Below are 15,161 nucleotides of genomic sequence, written 5' to 3'. Positions count from 1 at the left end.
TCCAACGCTAACACAGTAGTAAAAATGCCCCTGTGCCAACTTTTTTGCAATGTGTTGCTGCCATTAAATTCTAAGTTATGAGTATTTGCAAAAAAAAAACCCAACAAGTTTCTCAGTTCAAACATTAAATATCGTGTCTTTGCAGTCTATTCAATTGAATATAAGTTGAAAAGGATTTGCAAATCATCGTATTCTGTTTTTATTTACGAATTACTACTGTAATAGCTTTTTCATGCCAATATTCACAGTTACCTTCACAGTCCCATTTTGAGGTTTGTGGTTATTTTGAAGTGGCCAATTATGTTGATAGGACCCACAATGCCATGTCAGACCATGTCTAAATCCCCCCCAAAATAAAACGCACTTTACTGACCTTTGACCTTGGTGCGGTGGCATAGATGGAAGAGCTTGTCTTGTCAGAGATATTGTTATCCCAGCCAGGTCCATCTGCCGGACTGTTAATTGGTTCAGCAGCACTGAGAAGCAAACGGTAGTACAAATATCACAACAATGTAATACTTTCGAACCAAAATCTAATGTCCAAAACAAATATAAAGCATATCTGAGCTTTTTAAGATGTTGGTGACATTGATGTGATGCTTTGTACCTTGTGTTCATTTTCCTAATGCCAATCAAAAAACACATTTTGGGCCATTTTTTCTATTTTCATTTCTAAAAACAAAAGTTGGACATCTATTTAATGACTCTTTTGGAAAACGACAATATGACTCCTGCTGGACAAAGGTGTTACCATTATGCTACAAACATGCTAAACGCGAAGGAAAAGTTCAAATACTGTGTGGAGGGGGGCGTGGCCTGCGGGCCTGCAGCGGTACAGGGTGTGCCAGGACCGGCCTCGAAGTCAGCGACAGGGCCTTGTTATCTAAACACCTGTCGCTCTGTATAAGCAGCAACCGGGAGGAGAGACGTTGTTGGAGCTGGCGTGAGAGCGAGAGCGTGTCTGTCACAGCCACAAAAGACAATCGCTGGAAAGCAACCCACAGACTTTATTGAAAAATAAAACTGTGTTGAACTTGAACCGGGTTATCATGTCGGTGCTTGGTGGTCCAAGAACCCACTAGAGGGCAACCTCTACATCAGGGGTCCCCAAACTACGGCCCGTGGGCCGAATCCGGCCCGCCAGCTCCCATAATCAGGCCCGCGGGAAGTCCTAAGTATCAAAAAATAAAAAAAAATAAAAAAAACTTCTTTTTTTTTTTTTTTTAATTTTTATTATTTTTCTTATCTACTTTGTACCGCTTGCTACTCACGGTGTCTCCTAGCCGCTCAGGCAAATCATATTGTCTAAAAATGCATTTTCTCATCGATAACGTGACATCGCGCGCGGAAAGTGCGCTATATATATCTAATATATACATATATATCTAATATATATATATATATATATATATATATATATATATATATATATACAGCCCGGCCCCGGCCAAATTGTTTTAACCCAATGCGGCCCCCGAGTCAAAAAGTTTGGGGACCCCTGCTCTACATACTGCTTCCGGTTCAATTTGTCATCACATTGCATTTTGGATTAACATGAATTGGATTCTTGTGTTTATCTGGAAAAAGGAAAAATCCATAAAAGGAAAACAGCACAAAATCAAATTTTATGGCAATATTTTAATGAAAATCAACCCTTTTTTTGTTTGTTTTTCAAAACTGCCATATATACCGTATTTTCCGGACAATAAGGCGCACTTTCTCAAAACTCGACAAGTGCGTCTTATAACCTGGTGCGCCTAATGTAAGGAATAAGTTTGGTTGAGCTTACCCACCTCGAAGCAATTTTATTTGATACATGGTGTAATGATAAGTGTGACCAGTAGATGGCAGTCAAAAATAAGAGATAAATGTTGGCTGCATGTTTGATGTGCTTCAACGTACAAGTATTATTATGGTGTGTGTAAAAAATAAGACATATTATTTGGCTTTGTTTCGCCTTTGTAGTCCGCCGTAGTCGATAAACTTCTTCTTTTTCTCTATCTTCTTGTTTTGTGGCATTCAACTTCGGCTGTCGCCATTTCTAATATAAAAGTAGTGTAAAGTTCTTACTTATATCTGTCAGTAAACTCGCCATGAAAGCACTAAAACATACCGGTGTAGTGAGTCTACATTATTCACCCAAGGAACTTTAGTTTTTAGAGAGTTCCGGTCGGACTGTTTTTCACGGGACACATTTCCGGTGTTGTTGTTGTATCCGGATGAGGAGATGCTGCTCCGTTATTGATTGAAGTAAAGTCTGAATGTCATTAAAACAGTTAGCTCCATCTTTTGACACTTCTTCCACTCCCGTCCTTGCACGCTACACCGCTACAACAAAGATGACGGGGAGAAGACGCTGCCGAAGGTGAGCCACGTAAATAAGACCGCCCAAAAAACGGCGCATCCTGAAGCGACTGTCAGAAAGCGGCTTGAAGATGGTCTTTAAAACATCATCTATGCAACATTTTGACCAAAGAACCACCATTACATGTTATGTAGACCACAAGGAAGTGTTTTACATTTGGAAAAAAAAAAAAAAAATATGACTCCTTTATTGCGCCTTATAATCCGGTGCGCCTTATATATGAAAAAAAGATCGAAAATAGACCATTCATGGGCAGTGCGCCTTATAATACAGTGTGCCCTATGGTCCGGAAAATACGGTACCCGGAAAGTATGGTATATCATTTTTTTATTTTTAATAATGTGATATAAAATTACATATAGAAAGATATACTGTATATATTTGTGTCCATATTGCACAGCACTTGTTTGTAACTGACCAATTTGGGTCGCAGGGGTGAAGGTAGGGCTGGGCGATATGGCCTTTTTTTAATATCTCGATATTTTTAAGCCATGTCACGATACACGAAATATATCTCGATATTTTGCCTTAGCCTTGAATGAACACTTGATGCATATAATCACAGCAGTATGATGATTCTATGTGTCTACATTAAAACATTCTTCTTCATACTGCATTAATATATGCTCATTTTAAACTTTCATGCAGAAAGGGAAATCCCAACTAAGTCAATTTACCAAAAGTGTATTTATTAAACAGTTATTAAGCAGTGGCACAAACATTCATGTCATTTCCAAAACAGAAAGTGCAAGATTGTCAGAGACATTTTAAAACAAGCTATTAGTGCACTTTTGTGCATGATGTCACTAAGATGACATATCAAAACAACAATAAATGAAAGTGCACTTTTTGTACAGAACGCCACTACAATAGTTTAAATAAAACAAATAAAGTGTACTTTTGTGCATGATGTCACACAAGATATTTCAATAACTGTCAAATAACAATGTGCTGCATAATAGGAAATCAAATAGTGTATGTCCTTCGCTATGCGGACGTTATCTCCTTCTGTTGTTTACTTTTTTTGTCAAACGGTGTTGATCTGGAAACGGTTGCCTCTGCATTTTGTTGGTGTGGCACCGAACAGAGATGTTGACATGCGGAGTTTCAAGCACTCCTCATTCTCTAGCGCAGTGGTTCTCAAATGGGGGTACGCGTACCCCTGGGGGTACTTGAAGGTATGCCAAGGGGTACGTGAGATTTTTTTTAAATGTCTGTCAAAAAGAACTGTGAAAAGAAATGCAACAATGCAATATTCAGTGTTGACAGCTACATTTTTTTGTGGACATGTTCCATAAATATTGATGTGAAAGATTTCTTTTTTTGTGAAGAAATGTTTAGAATTAAGTTCATGAATCCAGATGGATCTCTATTACAATCCCCAAAGAGGGCACTTTAAGTTGATGATTACTTCTATGTGTAGAAATCTTTATTTATAATTGAATCACTTGTTTATTTTTCAACAAGTTTTTAGTTATTTTTATACATTTTTTTCCAAATAGTTCAAGAAAGACCACAACAAATGAGCAATATTTTGCACTTTTATACAATTTAATAAATCAGAAACTGGTGACATAGTGCTGTATTTTACTTCTTTATCTCTTTTTTTCAACCAAAAATGCTTTGCTCTGATTAGGGGGTACTTGAATTTTAAAAAAATGTTTACAGGGGGTACATCACTGAAAAAAGCTTGAGAACCACTGCTCTAGTGGGTGACTTTTCAAATGATGCTACAAATTAGCAGTAATGCTACTTTTTGTAGCAAGGCTTTTGCCCCACACTTGACAAATTACGGTTGTCTGTTCAACATCTTCCCGCTTGAAGCCAAACCGCCGCCAGACGATGGATGCTGTTTTTCTTGGGAATTAATTCTTCCTTCATTTGTTACCAGATTCGCACCTTCTCTCTCTCTCTCGTATTACCACTCGCACCACAGCTAATGTTACCCATGCCACTACCTCTCTGCTCCGCGAGGGCGTATACGTATGTGACGTATGTAAGAAGGTGCGCTTGTTTTATGTCTCTGCGAGAAGCCGAGACAAGAAAGAGTGATAAAAGCCTGTAGTGTAATGCCCGCAGCTAAAAACAACTGCGTGAGAACGTATACTCGAATATCACGATATAGTCATTTTCTACATCGCACAGAGACAAACCCGCGATATATCGAGTATATTCGATATATCGCCCAGCCCTAGGTGAAGGTGTAGCCAAACCAATGCAATAAATAATTGCATAATTCACCTAAAATTGTACTCACATACATGTGTTTATCACATTGTGTAAGGACGTGATACAAAAGGCCTTTTTAACATAGCAATGAATCAGTGCTTGGAGAATGTTGACCAGAACAGGCTTAACAGAGATCGACGGTGTGTTTCTTGGAACGACATTCCATATGAAGCGTGACTTTTGAGAAAGTGTCAATGGTATCATATTGCATAAAAAAGAAAAAAGAAAAGCGGAAACTATCTTGAAATTCTAAATATCCATACATCAATTTTCTACCGCTTGTCCCGTTCAAGGCTGCGCTAAATGGTGAATTTAATCCTGTCGAACCTCTTCGGTGGATCGGTTTTACGATTGTTGCTCGTAGGCCGACTGGATGTCTGACTCGTGGCTTATAAACGAGAACACTGACAGAATTCCCTGCAGCGAGTCAACAGGTAGGCTGCATGAATAATCAAAGGCTGTCAACACATCAGCTGGCTGGCACAATAGTCACTTGATACACACACACACACACGCACACACACACAGGCTTTGCACAACTGGAAGTCCCAGGAAAGCGAATGACAAGCTGACATTTAGAAGACGTCAAATTTATAGACCAGCGACTGAAGGCACTTTGAAACATACCTTAACTCTTGTGCTTCTGCACTCACCAAGCAGCTGTTTGGGTGTTTTTTAAAAAGCAGGGCCTGTTGTTTTATATGTAGAGTACTGTGTGTATATTAGTGTTGTCCCCATACCAATATTTTAGTACCGGTACCAAGATGTATTTCGATAATTTTTGGTACTTAGATACTTTTCTAAATAAAGGGCACCACAAAAAATTGCATTATTGGCTTTATTTTAACAAAAAAATCTTACGTTACATTAAACATATGTTTCTTATTGCAAGTTTGTCCTTAAATAAAATAGTGAACATACAAGACAACGTGTCTTATAGTAGTAAGTAAGCAAACAAAGGCTCCTAATTGACGTATGCAGTAACATATTGTGTCATTTTCCATTCTATTATTTTGTCAACATTATGAGGGACAAGTGGTAGAAAATGAATTATTAATCTATTTGTTCATTTACTGTTAATATCTGCTTACTTTCTCTTTTAACATGTTCTGTTAAAATGTAACAATCACTTACTCTTTTGTTGTTTGGATGCTTTACATTAGCTTTGGATGATACTACAAATGTAGGCATCGATCCGATACCAAGTCGTTACAGGATCATACATTGGTCATATTCAAAGTCCTCATGTGTCCAGGGGACGCATTTCCTGAGTTTATAAACATAATATACTTTTTTTTTTAAACTAAAGAAGATTTTGTGGTGCTAAAAGATATAGATGTAATTAGAGATGTCCGATAATGGCTTTTTTGCCAAAATCCGATATTGTCCAACTCTTAATTACCGATTCCGTTCCAATATCAACCGATACCGATATATTCAGTCGTGGAATTAACACATTATTATGCCTAATTTGGACAACCAGGTATGGTGAAGATAAGGTCCTTTTTAAAAAAAAATAAAAAAAATAAAATAAGATAAATAAATTAAAAACATTTTCTTGAATAAAAAAGAAAGTAAAACAATATAAAAACAGTTACAAATATAAACTAGTAATTAATGAAAATGAGTAAAATTAACTGTTAAAGGTTAGTACTATTAGTGGACCAGCAGCACGCACAATCATGTGACTGTACTGACAGACTGTGTCATGACTTGGTCTTTGGCGTGGTTTGCTCTCCCGTGGTGCAAAATAATTGGAACGGACGTGGCGTGCAGGTAAAGACATATTTAATTATTACTATAAACTCAAAAGTACAAACAAAAGGGTACAAACAAAAGGCGCTCACAGCGGAGGTAAAAAAAACTTGACTAGAAAACAAAAGGCGCGCACAATGGCGGAGAACTATGAACATTAAACAAACAAAAACTTACGTGACAAGAGATGAAACAAGAACTAACGTGACAAGGAACTGTGAACATGGCATGAATGTATGATGTCGCCAGGACGAACAACAGAAACAGAAAAGCCTATATAGTGACATGATAAGTGAAAACAGGTGCGTGACTAACTGTGAACAGGTGCATGACATGACTGTGAAAACGTGAGACAGGTGTGTGTGAGTCCAAACGTGGAACAGGTGAAACTAATGGTTGCTATGGTGACAAACAAAACCAGGAAGTGAAACCAGGAACTAAGGAAGTGTCCAAAAAACAAAACAGCACATGGCCAAACAAAAACATGAACACAGACATGACAGAACCCCCCCCTTACGGACAGATCCCAGATGTCCAAAAACAAAAAACAGGATCAAGAGTCATGGGAGGGGGGGAGGGGGACATGGCGGTGGGTCGCCAGACCAGGTGTCCCCGAATCCACCGGGGCAGAGTCAGGTGGCGGCGGCGGGTAGACCGCCGCTGAACCTGACGAGGTGGGCGACCTGGGAATGGCCACATTCGTGGCAGACGAGGAGGTCGGCGCACCTGGCGTGGCGGACGCCCATGGAATGGCCACATCCTTGGCCGACGAGGAAGTGGGCGCGTTGTCGTGGCAGGCGGCGAGGCTTGGCGTGGTGCGTCAGGCGGCGAAGCTTGGCGTGGTGCGTCAGGCGGCGAAGCTTGGCGTGGTGCGTCAGGCGGCGAAGCTTGGCGTGGTGCGTCAGGCGGCGAAGCTTGGCTTGGTGCGTCAGGCGGCGAAGCTTGGCTTGGTGCGTCAGGCGGCGAAGCTTGGCTTGGTGCGTCAGGCGGCGAAGCTTGGCGTGGTGCGTCAGGCGGCGAAGCTTGGCTTGGTGCGTCAGGCGGCGAAGCTTGGCGTGGCGCGTCAGGCGGCGAAGCTTGGCGTGGCGCGTCAGGCGGCGAAGCTTGGCGTGGCGCGTCAGGCGGCGAAGCTTGGCGTGGCGGGTCTTGGTCTTGGCGTGGGTCTTGGTCTTGGCGAGGGTCTTGGTCTTGGCGAGGGTCTTGGTCTTGGCGAGGGTCTGGGTCTTGGCGAGGGTCTGGGTCTTGGTCTTGGCATGGTTGGTCTTGGCGTGGCGGTGCTTGGACTTGGTCTCGGTCTTGGTCACTTGGCGGGTCTTGGTCTTGGTCACTTGGCGGGTCTTGGTCTTGGTCACTTGGCGGTTCTTGGTCACTTGGCGCTTCTTGGTCACTTGGCGGTTCTTGGTCTTGGTCACTTGGCGGGTCTTGGTCTTGGTCACTTGGCGGGTCTTGGTCTTGGTCACTTGGCGGGTCTTGGTCTTGGCTTTGGTCTTGGCGTGGGGCAGCCACGGGCGGCGCTTGGCGGCGTGGGGCAGCCACGGACGGCGCTTGGCGGCGTGGGGCAGCCACGGGCGGCGCTTGGCGGCGTGGGGCAGCCACGGGCGGCGCTTGGCGGCGTGGGGCAGCCACGGGCGGCGCTTGGCGTCGTGGGGCAGCCACTGGCGGCGCTTGGCGTCGTGGGGCAGCCACTGGCGGCGCTTGGCGTGGAGCAGGTACTGGCGGCGCTTGGCGTGGAGCAGGTACTGGCGGCGCTTGGCGTGGAGCAGGTACTGGCGGCGCTTGGCGTGGAGCAGGTACTGGCGGCGCTTGGCGTGGAGCAGGTACTGGTGGCGCTTGGCGTGGAGCTGGGCGTGGAGCAGGTGGATCTTGGCATGGTCGAAAAACTGGTGGTGGCGGCCGTGCTGGTGGCTGTGGCTTGGCAGGTCGAAAGACAGGTGGTGGGGGTCGTGCTGGAGGCTGTGTCTTGGCGTGACGAAAGACTGGTGGTGGGGGTCGTGCTGGTGGCTGTGGCTTGGCAGGTCGAAAGACAGGTGGTTGTGGTCGTGCTGGAGGCTGTGGCTTGGCGTGACGATGCTGAGCCACCCCACCTGAACAATTCCCAGCCCTAGCCCCCCCCTCAAGGAGCGGATACCAGACGCGCTCCCCGCGGTCTGGAACCGTCTTTTGGGGTGGGCGGAGGGGGTTCAGGAGGAGGGCAGAATCCTCCCCTCTAAATTGTCCAAAATGTCTTTCTTTCCCCCCCACCTGGGCTTTTGTGGGTGAAAAAAAAATTTCTGACTTGGGCGTGGCATGAGTCCTGGGGGGCGGGGCATGGAATTTGGGTGGCTTGGATTGAACCGGTAAAGAATTTGGGAAAACAATCTCCAGGTCTGTGGAGTGCTCCTTGAGCTGCCAGGCTGTCTGATTTCCATTTCCGCCCGGAGGGGGAGGAGCCTGCAGGAACGATGCGTCCTTTCCAATGCTTGTGGAAGCCCTCCCTGACGTCCTTCGTTGGGAGCGGCGCTTCCGGGACTGCGGTGACGCAGCGCCATCCTCGGACCAAAGGGAGCTGATCGGCACCAGTTTGCCGGTCGGACCCCACATGAGATCCCTGCGCTCCATGGGGGAATGGCGGAGTGTCTCGGCTTCCATGGCGCGCAGGACCTCCCACGTTACCTCGTCAAAATTGTCCCATTTTTTTGCGGGAGAGCTCTCGTGCTGGCGACATCTGTCATGACTTGGTCTTTGGCGTGGTTTGCTCTCCCGTGGTGCAAAATAATTGGAACGGACGTGGCGTGCAGGTAAAGACATATTTAATTATTACTATAAACTCAAAAGTACAAACAAAAGGGTACAAACAAAAGGCGCTCACAGCGGAGGTAAAAAAAACTTGACTAGAAAACAAAAGGCGCGCACAATGGCGGAGAACTATGAACATTAAACAAACAAAAACTTACGTGACAAGAGATGAAACAAGAACTAACGTGACAAGGAACTGTGGACATGGCATGAATGGGTGATGTCGCCAGGACGAACAACAGAAACAGAAAAGCCTATATAGTGACATGATAAGTGAAAACAGGTGCGTGACTAACTGTGAACAGGTGCATGACATGACTGTGAAAACGTGAGACAGGTGTGTGTGAGTCCAAACGTGGAACAGGTGAAACTAATGGTTGCTATGGTGACAAACAAAACCAGGAAGTGAAACCAGGAACTAAGGAAGTGTCCAAAAAACAAAACAGCACATGGCCAAACAAAAACATGAACACAGACATGACAGACTGTATTTATATATATTGATATATAATGTAGGAACCAGAATATTAATAACAGAAAGAAACAACCCTTTTGTGTGAATGAGTGTAAATGGGGGTGGAAGGTTTTTTGGGTTGATGCACTAATTGTAAGTGTATCTTGTGTTTTTTATGTTGATTTAATAAAATTAAAAAAACAATTAAAAAAAAAAAAAAAAACGATACAGATAATAAAAAAAACGATACCGATAATTTCCGATATTACATTTTAAAGCATTTAACGGCCGATAATATCGGGCTGCCGATATTATCGGACATCTCTAGATGTAATCATAGTAGTATCGACTACATATGCCCCTGTACTTGGTATCATTACAGTGGATGTTAGGTGTAGATCCACCAATGGCATTTGTTTACATTCAGTAACGGCGTCATTAGCGGTGAGCTACGGTGTGTCGTGAAGCACGTTTAGCTATTCCTCGTCCTGCAGGGATTATACTTGTAAGAAACCTACTTTATTTGTCGCCACGGAGACAAGGACGACGCGCCGTCATGCCTGTAAAAAAAATATATATATGGCGAACCGGTACTTTTCAAACAGAGTATAGCACCATTTTTGATTAATAAGTACCGCAAAACTATACTAGTACCGGTATACCGTACAACTCTAGTATATAGTATCTAGTACCTACACTGAATTATACGGTCCCCTCCAAGGTTTCTCATTGTCATCCCATTGGGTTGAGTTTTTTCTTGCCCTGATGTGGGATCTGAGCAAGTGTCGTTGTGGCTTGTGCAGCCCTTTGAGACACTCATGATTTAGGGCTATATAAGTAAACATTGATTGATTGATACTAAGAGGTGTTCCTAATATTGATACTACTGGATGTGCTCTAGAATGTGATCCACCAGTCTGGGGTTCTCATCAATGGGAGTCAGCTAGGATAGGCTTCAACTCCCTGTGAAACTGAATGGGCAGTATAGAAAATGGATGGAAAGAAGAAAATGATATCAAAACTACAGGAAGCTGAGCCGCATCCACTTATGGCATTTATTCTGGCAGCATTATCTATGCTGCTCTCCATAACCAACTAAGGCAATGGACTAAAATGCCCATCCATTTTCAAAATGTTTCTAAACAACAAAAATTACTAGGGATGTCCGATAATGGCTTTTTGCCGATATCTGATATTCCGATATTGTCCAACTCTTTAATTACCGATACCGATATCAACCGATACCGATATATACAGTCGTGGAATTAACACATTATTATGCCTAATTTGGACAACCAGGTATGGTGAAGATAAGGTCCTTTTTAAAAAAAATAAAAATAATAAAATAAGATAAATAAATTAAAAACATTTTCTTGAATAAAAAAGAAAGTAAAACAATATAAAAACAGTTACAAATAGAAACTAGTAATTAATGAAAATGAGTGAAATTAACTGTTAAAGGTTAGTACTATTAGTGGACCAGCAGCACGCACAATCATGTGTGCTTACGGACTGTATCCCTTGCAGACTGTATTGATATATATTGATATATAATGTAGGAACCAGAATATTAATAACAGAAAGAAACAACCCTTTTGTGTGAATGGGGGAGGGAGGTTTTTTGGGTTGGTGCATTAATTGTAAGTGTATCTTGTGTTTTTTATGTTGATTTAATAAAAAATAAACATAAAATTTTTTTAAAAACGATACTGATAATAAAAAAAACGATACCGATAATTTCCGATATTACATTTTAAAGCATTTTATCGGACATCTCTAATAATTACCAATGATAGTGTATAAAAGAACCATTATTAGGCAGGTACTTTTGATATAGACCCATGTGTTGGCGTACACTTACTTAACAAGCTTCAAACATTTAGACACACACACACACACACACACACTAACACACACACACACACACACACACACACACACACACACACACACACACACACACACACACACACACACACACACACACACACACACACACACACACCTGCTATTGTTGTGCTTTTGACAAGCCGTCGCCATTCATTCCTTTCTTTAAATCCCGTCTGTCAGTCAGTAGAAGCACATGGCAGTTGTGACTTCATGAGATTTGACTCTGTAATTCGTTTATTTTACAGTAAAATGTAGGATTTCATGAGCAGACAATACAGTAGGTACAACCTTTATTTTAGTATGGCAAACATGTCATATTTAGGTATAGTTTTTTTTATTGCACTGCCAATTGTAAATTAGTGGTTCCACAAAACAGTAACTTGTTTTTTAACTTTGTTGTTTTGAGTTATATAGGATTGCATTACATTAACAACATTTATTTAATTCTATCGCCCCATGAAATCATTTATTATTTACACTGCTACATGTACTTTTTGCAAGCATGCACACACACTAAATGAATGTGTCATATATCATATTTCTGCATGCTAACTATTGCTAACATGCTAATTACTATAGTATGTATACCTGTGAATGATTAGTTTTAAAGTCACACACACACATTGTCAAACAGCCCTGACATTGCGGTGTGAGGTATTTGCGATTGGCAATTATCCACAATCTTATCAAGATAAGCCAGCAGAGGAGTTGTTACCATGGAAACCTGCGTCAAATGGGACAGTGGCAAACCCTCTTTTTGTAGGGGTATGACTTCCCTTTGGAAGAAACAGGAGTCAGACATTTTGAAGCAAGTAGATTAATAAAGAGTCTCTAAGAATGATGCAATAAGTTAGCACATACATCAGCCACAGTTGTTCTAACCTGCAACCTTTTTTGAAATGGCTCTCTTTTAATTTATGTGAGAAATACCATATTTTTTGGACCATTAGGCGCACCGGATTATAAGACGCACTGCCGATGAGCATCTTCTTATCCGTGGCTCACTAGTGCAACATCAACGCCGGAAATGTGTCCCGTGAAAAACTGTCCAACCGGAACTCTCTGATAACTATCGTTCTTTGGGTGAATAATGTAAACTCACGACACCGGTATGTTTTAGTGCTTTCATGGCGAGTTTACTGACAGATATAAGTCGGAACTTTACGCTACTTTATATTAGAAATGGCAACAGCGGAAGTTGAATGCCACATAAGAAGGTAGAGAAAAAGAAGAAGCTTATGACTGCGGTGTCGGCACGGACTACAATTGTGGACGCGCGCCCATTTTCAGGACTTATGCAGATCCCAAATACACATCAGCAAGTACCAGAAGGTAAGAAAAGTTGGTTTTGCATAATATTGCGAAACAAAACGCCAGATAATATGTCTTACCTTATACACACACCATAATAATACTCGTATGTTTAATGCGCCGACAATCCACCAAGCGGTGCGGCTTCATAGCTTACCGAAGTCGTACTAAAAACATTTTGACAGATTTTTGAGCGCCGTGTGTAATGTTCTATATTCTCAATGAAACATTCAAAGTTTTGGTGTTGTTTACTGCCATCATATTGCAGTCTACACGTATCTCTTATGTATGACTGCCATCTACCGGTCACACTGATCATTACACCATGTACCAACTAAAATTGCTTCGAGGTCAGTAAGCACAACCAGAATTATGCCCTACATTAGGCGCACCGGTTTATAAGGTGCATTGTCAATTTTTGAGAAAATGAAAAGGATTTTAAGTGCGCCTTATAGTCCGAAAAATGCGGTAATCTATCGTAATACTGTATATTAAGTCACAAGAAGCTGCAATATTAGGCCAGAATGCCCATTTCTAATGCCTATTAGTTTTGCTATTTTTCCCCCACATGCTACATGAGCATAATATGCTGTCCTTCCCTACATCAGCAACCTATTGTTTCAAACTAAATTTAACTTGCAAAAGTTGTACTTACAAACACCAGTTTACAAACTATAGACCCGTTTTCTTACTTCCACAATTGTCTAAATTCAATTAAAAAAATATTCAACAACAGAATGGACAAATTCATAACAAAAGTGGCTTCGCTGGCGGACAACCAATACGGACACAGAGCTAACATTCAACATCGATGGCATTACCGTTTTTTTCGGAGTATAAGTCGCACCTGCCGAAAATGCATAATAAAGAAGGAAAAAAACATAGTTTAAGTCGCACTGGAGCCCGGCCAAACTATGAAAAAAACTGCGACTTATAGTCCGGAAAATACGGTAATCGAAATACCAACGACGATTACTAATGCAATAGATGGTATGTAGAAAAAAAACGAAAAAAAAAAAAAATTATTGGATTTTTTCTAAGTACAAAATCGAGAGAGGGTAACAAGCACCTCCTTTTACCCTCTTTCGATCAGGCACTTAGAAAAAAAACGGGAAAAAAATCTTGAAATTTTTTCTAAGTACAAAAACGAAAGAGGGTAAAAAGCACCTCCTTTTACCCTCTTTCGATCAGGTACTTGGAAAAAAACCGGAAAAAACTGTGTGCAGCTGCAGTGTTTATGGATCTAGCAAAAGCATTTAACACAATCATAATATCTTGATTAACAAGTTAGAATGGTATGGCATCGGAGGGTTGGTCTTGAACTGGGTAAGAAGCTACTTAACCAACAGGAAGCAATATGTGAAGCAAACAATGCTTAACATTAGGGCTGTGAATCTTTGGGCACCACACAATTCGATTCGGAATCTATTCTCGATTCAAAATCCATAATTTTTAATAACATTGGGTGCCAGTTATGTGAGTAACTACATTCCTCCATTAAATAAATTCATTAGAAAAAAAAAAATAAAAAAATAAAAAAAATAAATAAATAAATAAATAAATAAAAAAAATAAAATAAAATAAATTCATTAGAAAATACTTTTTTTTTTTACACCCCTACTAAATATATCTTGTGGCGTACCCCAGGGATCAATACTGGGACCAAAATTGTTCAATCTCTGTGTAAACAACAATTATAAAGTTGCAAACAACTTAAAGTCAGTATTATTTGCAGACGAAACGACATTGTTTTGTTCAGGAGAGAACACACTGAAGCTAAAACAAATAATAACAGAATAAATACATTCATTAAAGAGATGATTTGACAAAAACAGACTATCCTTTTTTTTTGACGGTAGCCACAGTACGACCCCTGCCACCCAGAGAGCCCAACATAAAACAGCAGGTGTGGCGCCCAGGGAACAAGGGACCACCTGCCCCGCGCAGCTAGGCCGGCCAGCGACAGGAACCCCAGAGCCCGACCCACCGTGCCGACTAGAAGAGCCAGCAGCAGGCCGTAGACAGAGGACAAGGCACGGGAGAAGCAGGGGACAGCCAGCCTCCAAGCCAGCGAGATACCACACCCCACGCGGTTTATGTTGACATTTTGGACACTTACCAATCGAAAGGATGTTTGGTGATGATGACATCATTTTTTAAGATGACAATGCATCTTACCATAGAGCAAAAAAGACTATCCTTAAATCTCATTAAAACTAAAATAATGCCATTTGGTAACAGCAGAAGAGAAAGTCAAACACAAATACAAATAGAGGGAATAAACATTGACAGAGTAAAATAAATAAAATGTATAGGTGTAATAGTAGATGACAAAATGAGATGGAAATCTCATATGAAAATATACTACATAAGGTGGCAATA

General features: G+C 41.5%; 1 protein-coding gene across 1 annotated transcript in view; it reads right to left on the bottom strand.

The window, feature by feature from the left end:
* The window catches only part of LOC133636407 (uncharacterized), a 180,996-nt gene that overhangs the window by 108,427 nt on the left and 57,408 nt on the right, over positions 1-15,161 (bottom strand). Inside the window, exon 2 of the mRNA XM_062030399.1 lies at positions 374-476. Coding sequence (XP_061886383.1) covers positions 374-476 — 103 coding nt within the window. The remainder of the gene's footprint in view (positions 1-373; positions 477-15,161) is intronic.

Source organism: Entelurus aequoreus, linkage group LG20, assembly GCF_033978785.1.
Source record: "Entelurus aequoreus isolate RoL-2023_Sb linkage group LG20, RoL_Eaeq_v1.1, whole genome shotgun sequence".
Lineage (NCBI taxonomy): Eukaryota > Metazoa > Chordata > Actinopteri > Syngnathiformes > Syngnathidae > Entelurus > Entelurus aequoreus.
The sequence above is the reverse complement of the archived record's forward strand: the minus strand, read 5'-3'. Positions and strand labels throughout refer to the sequence as shown.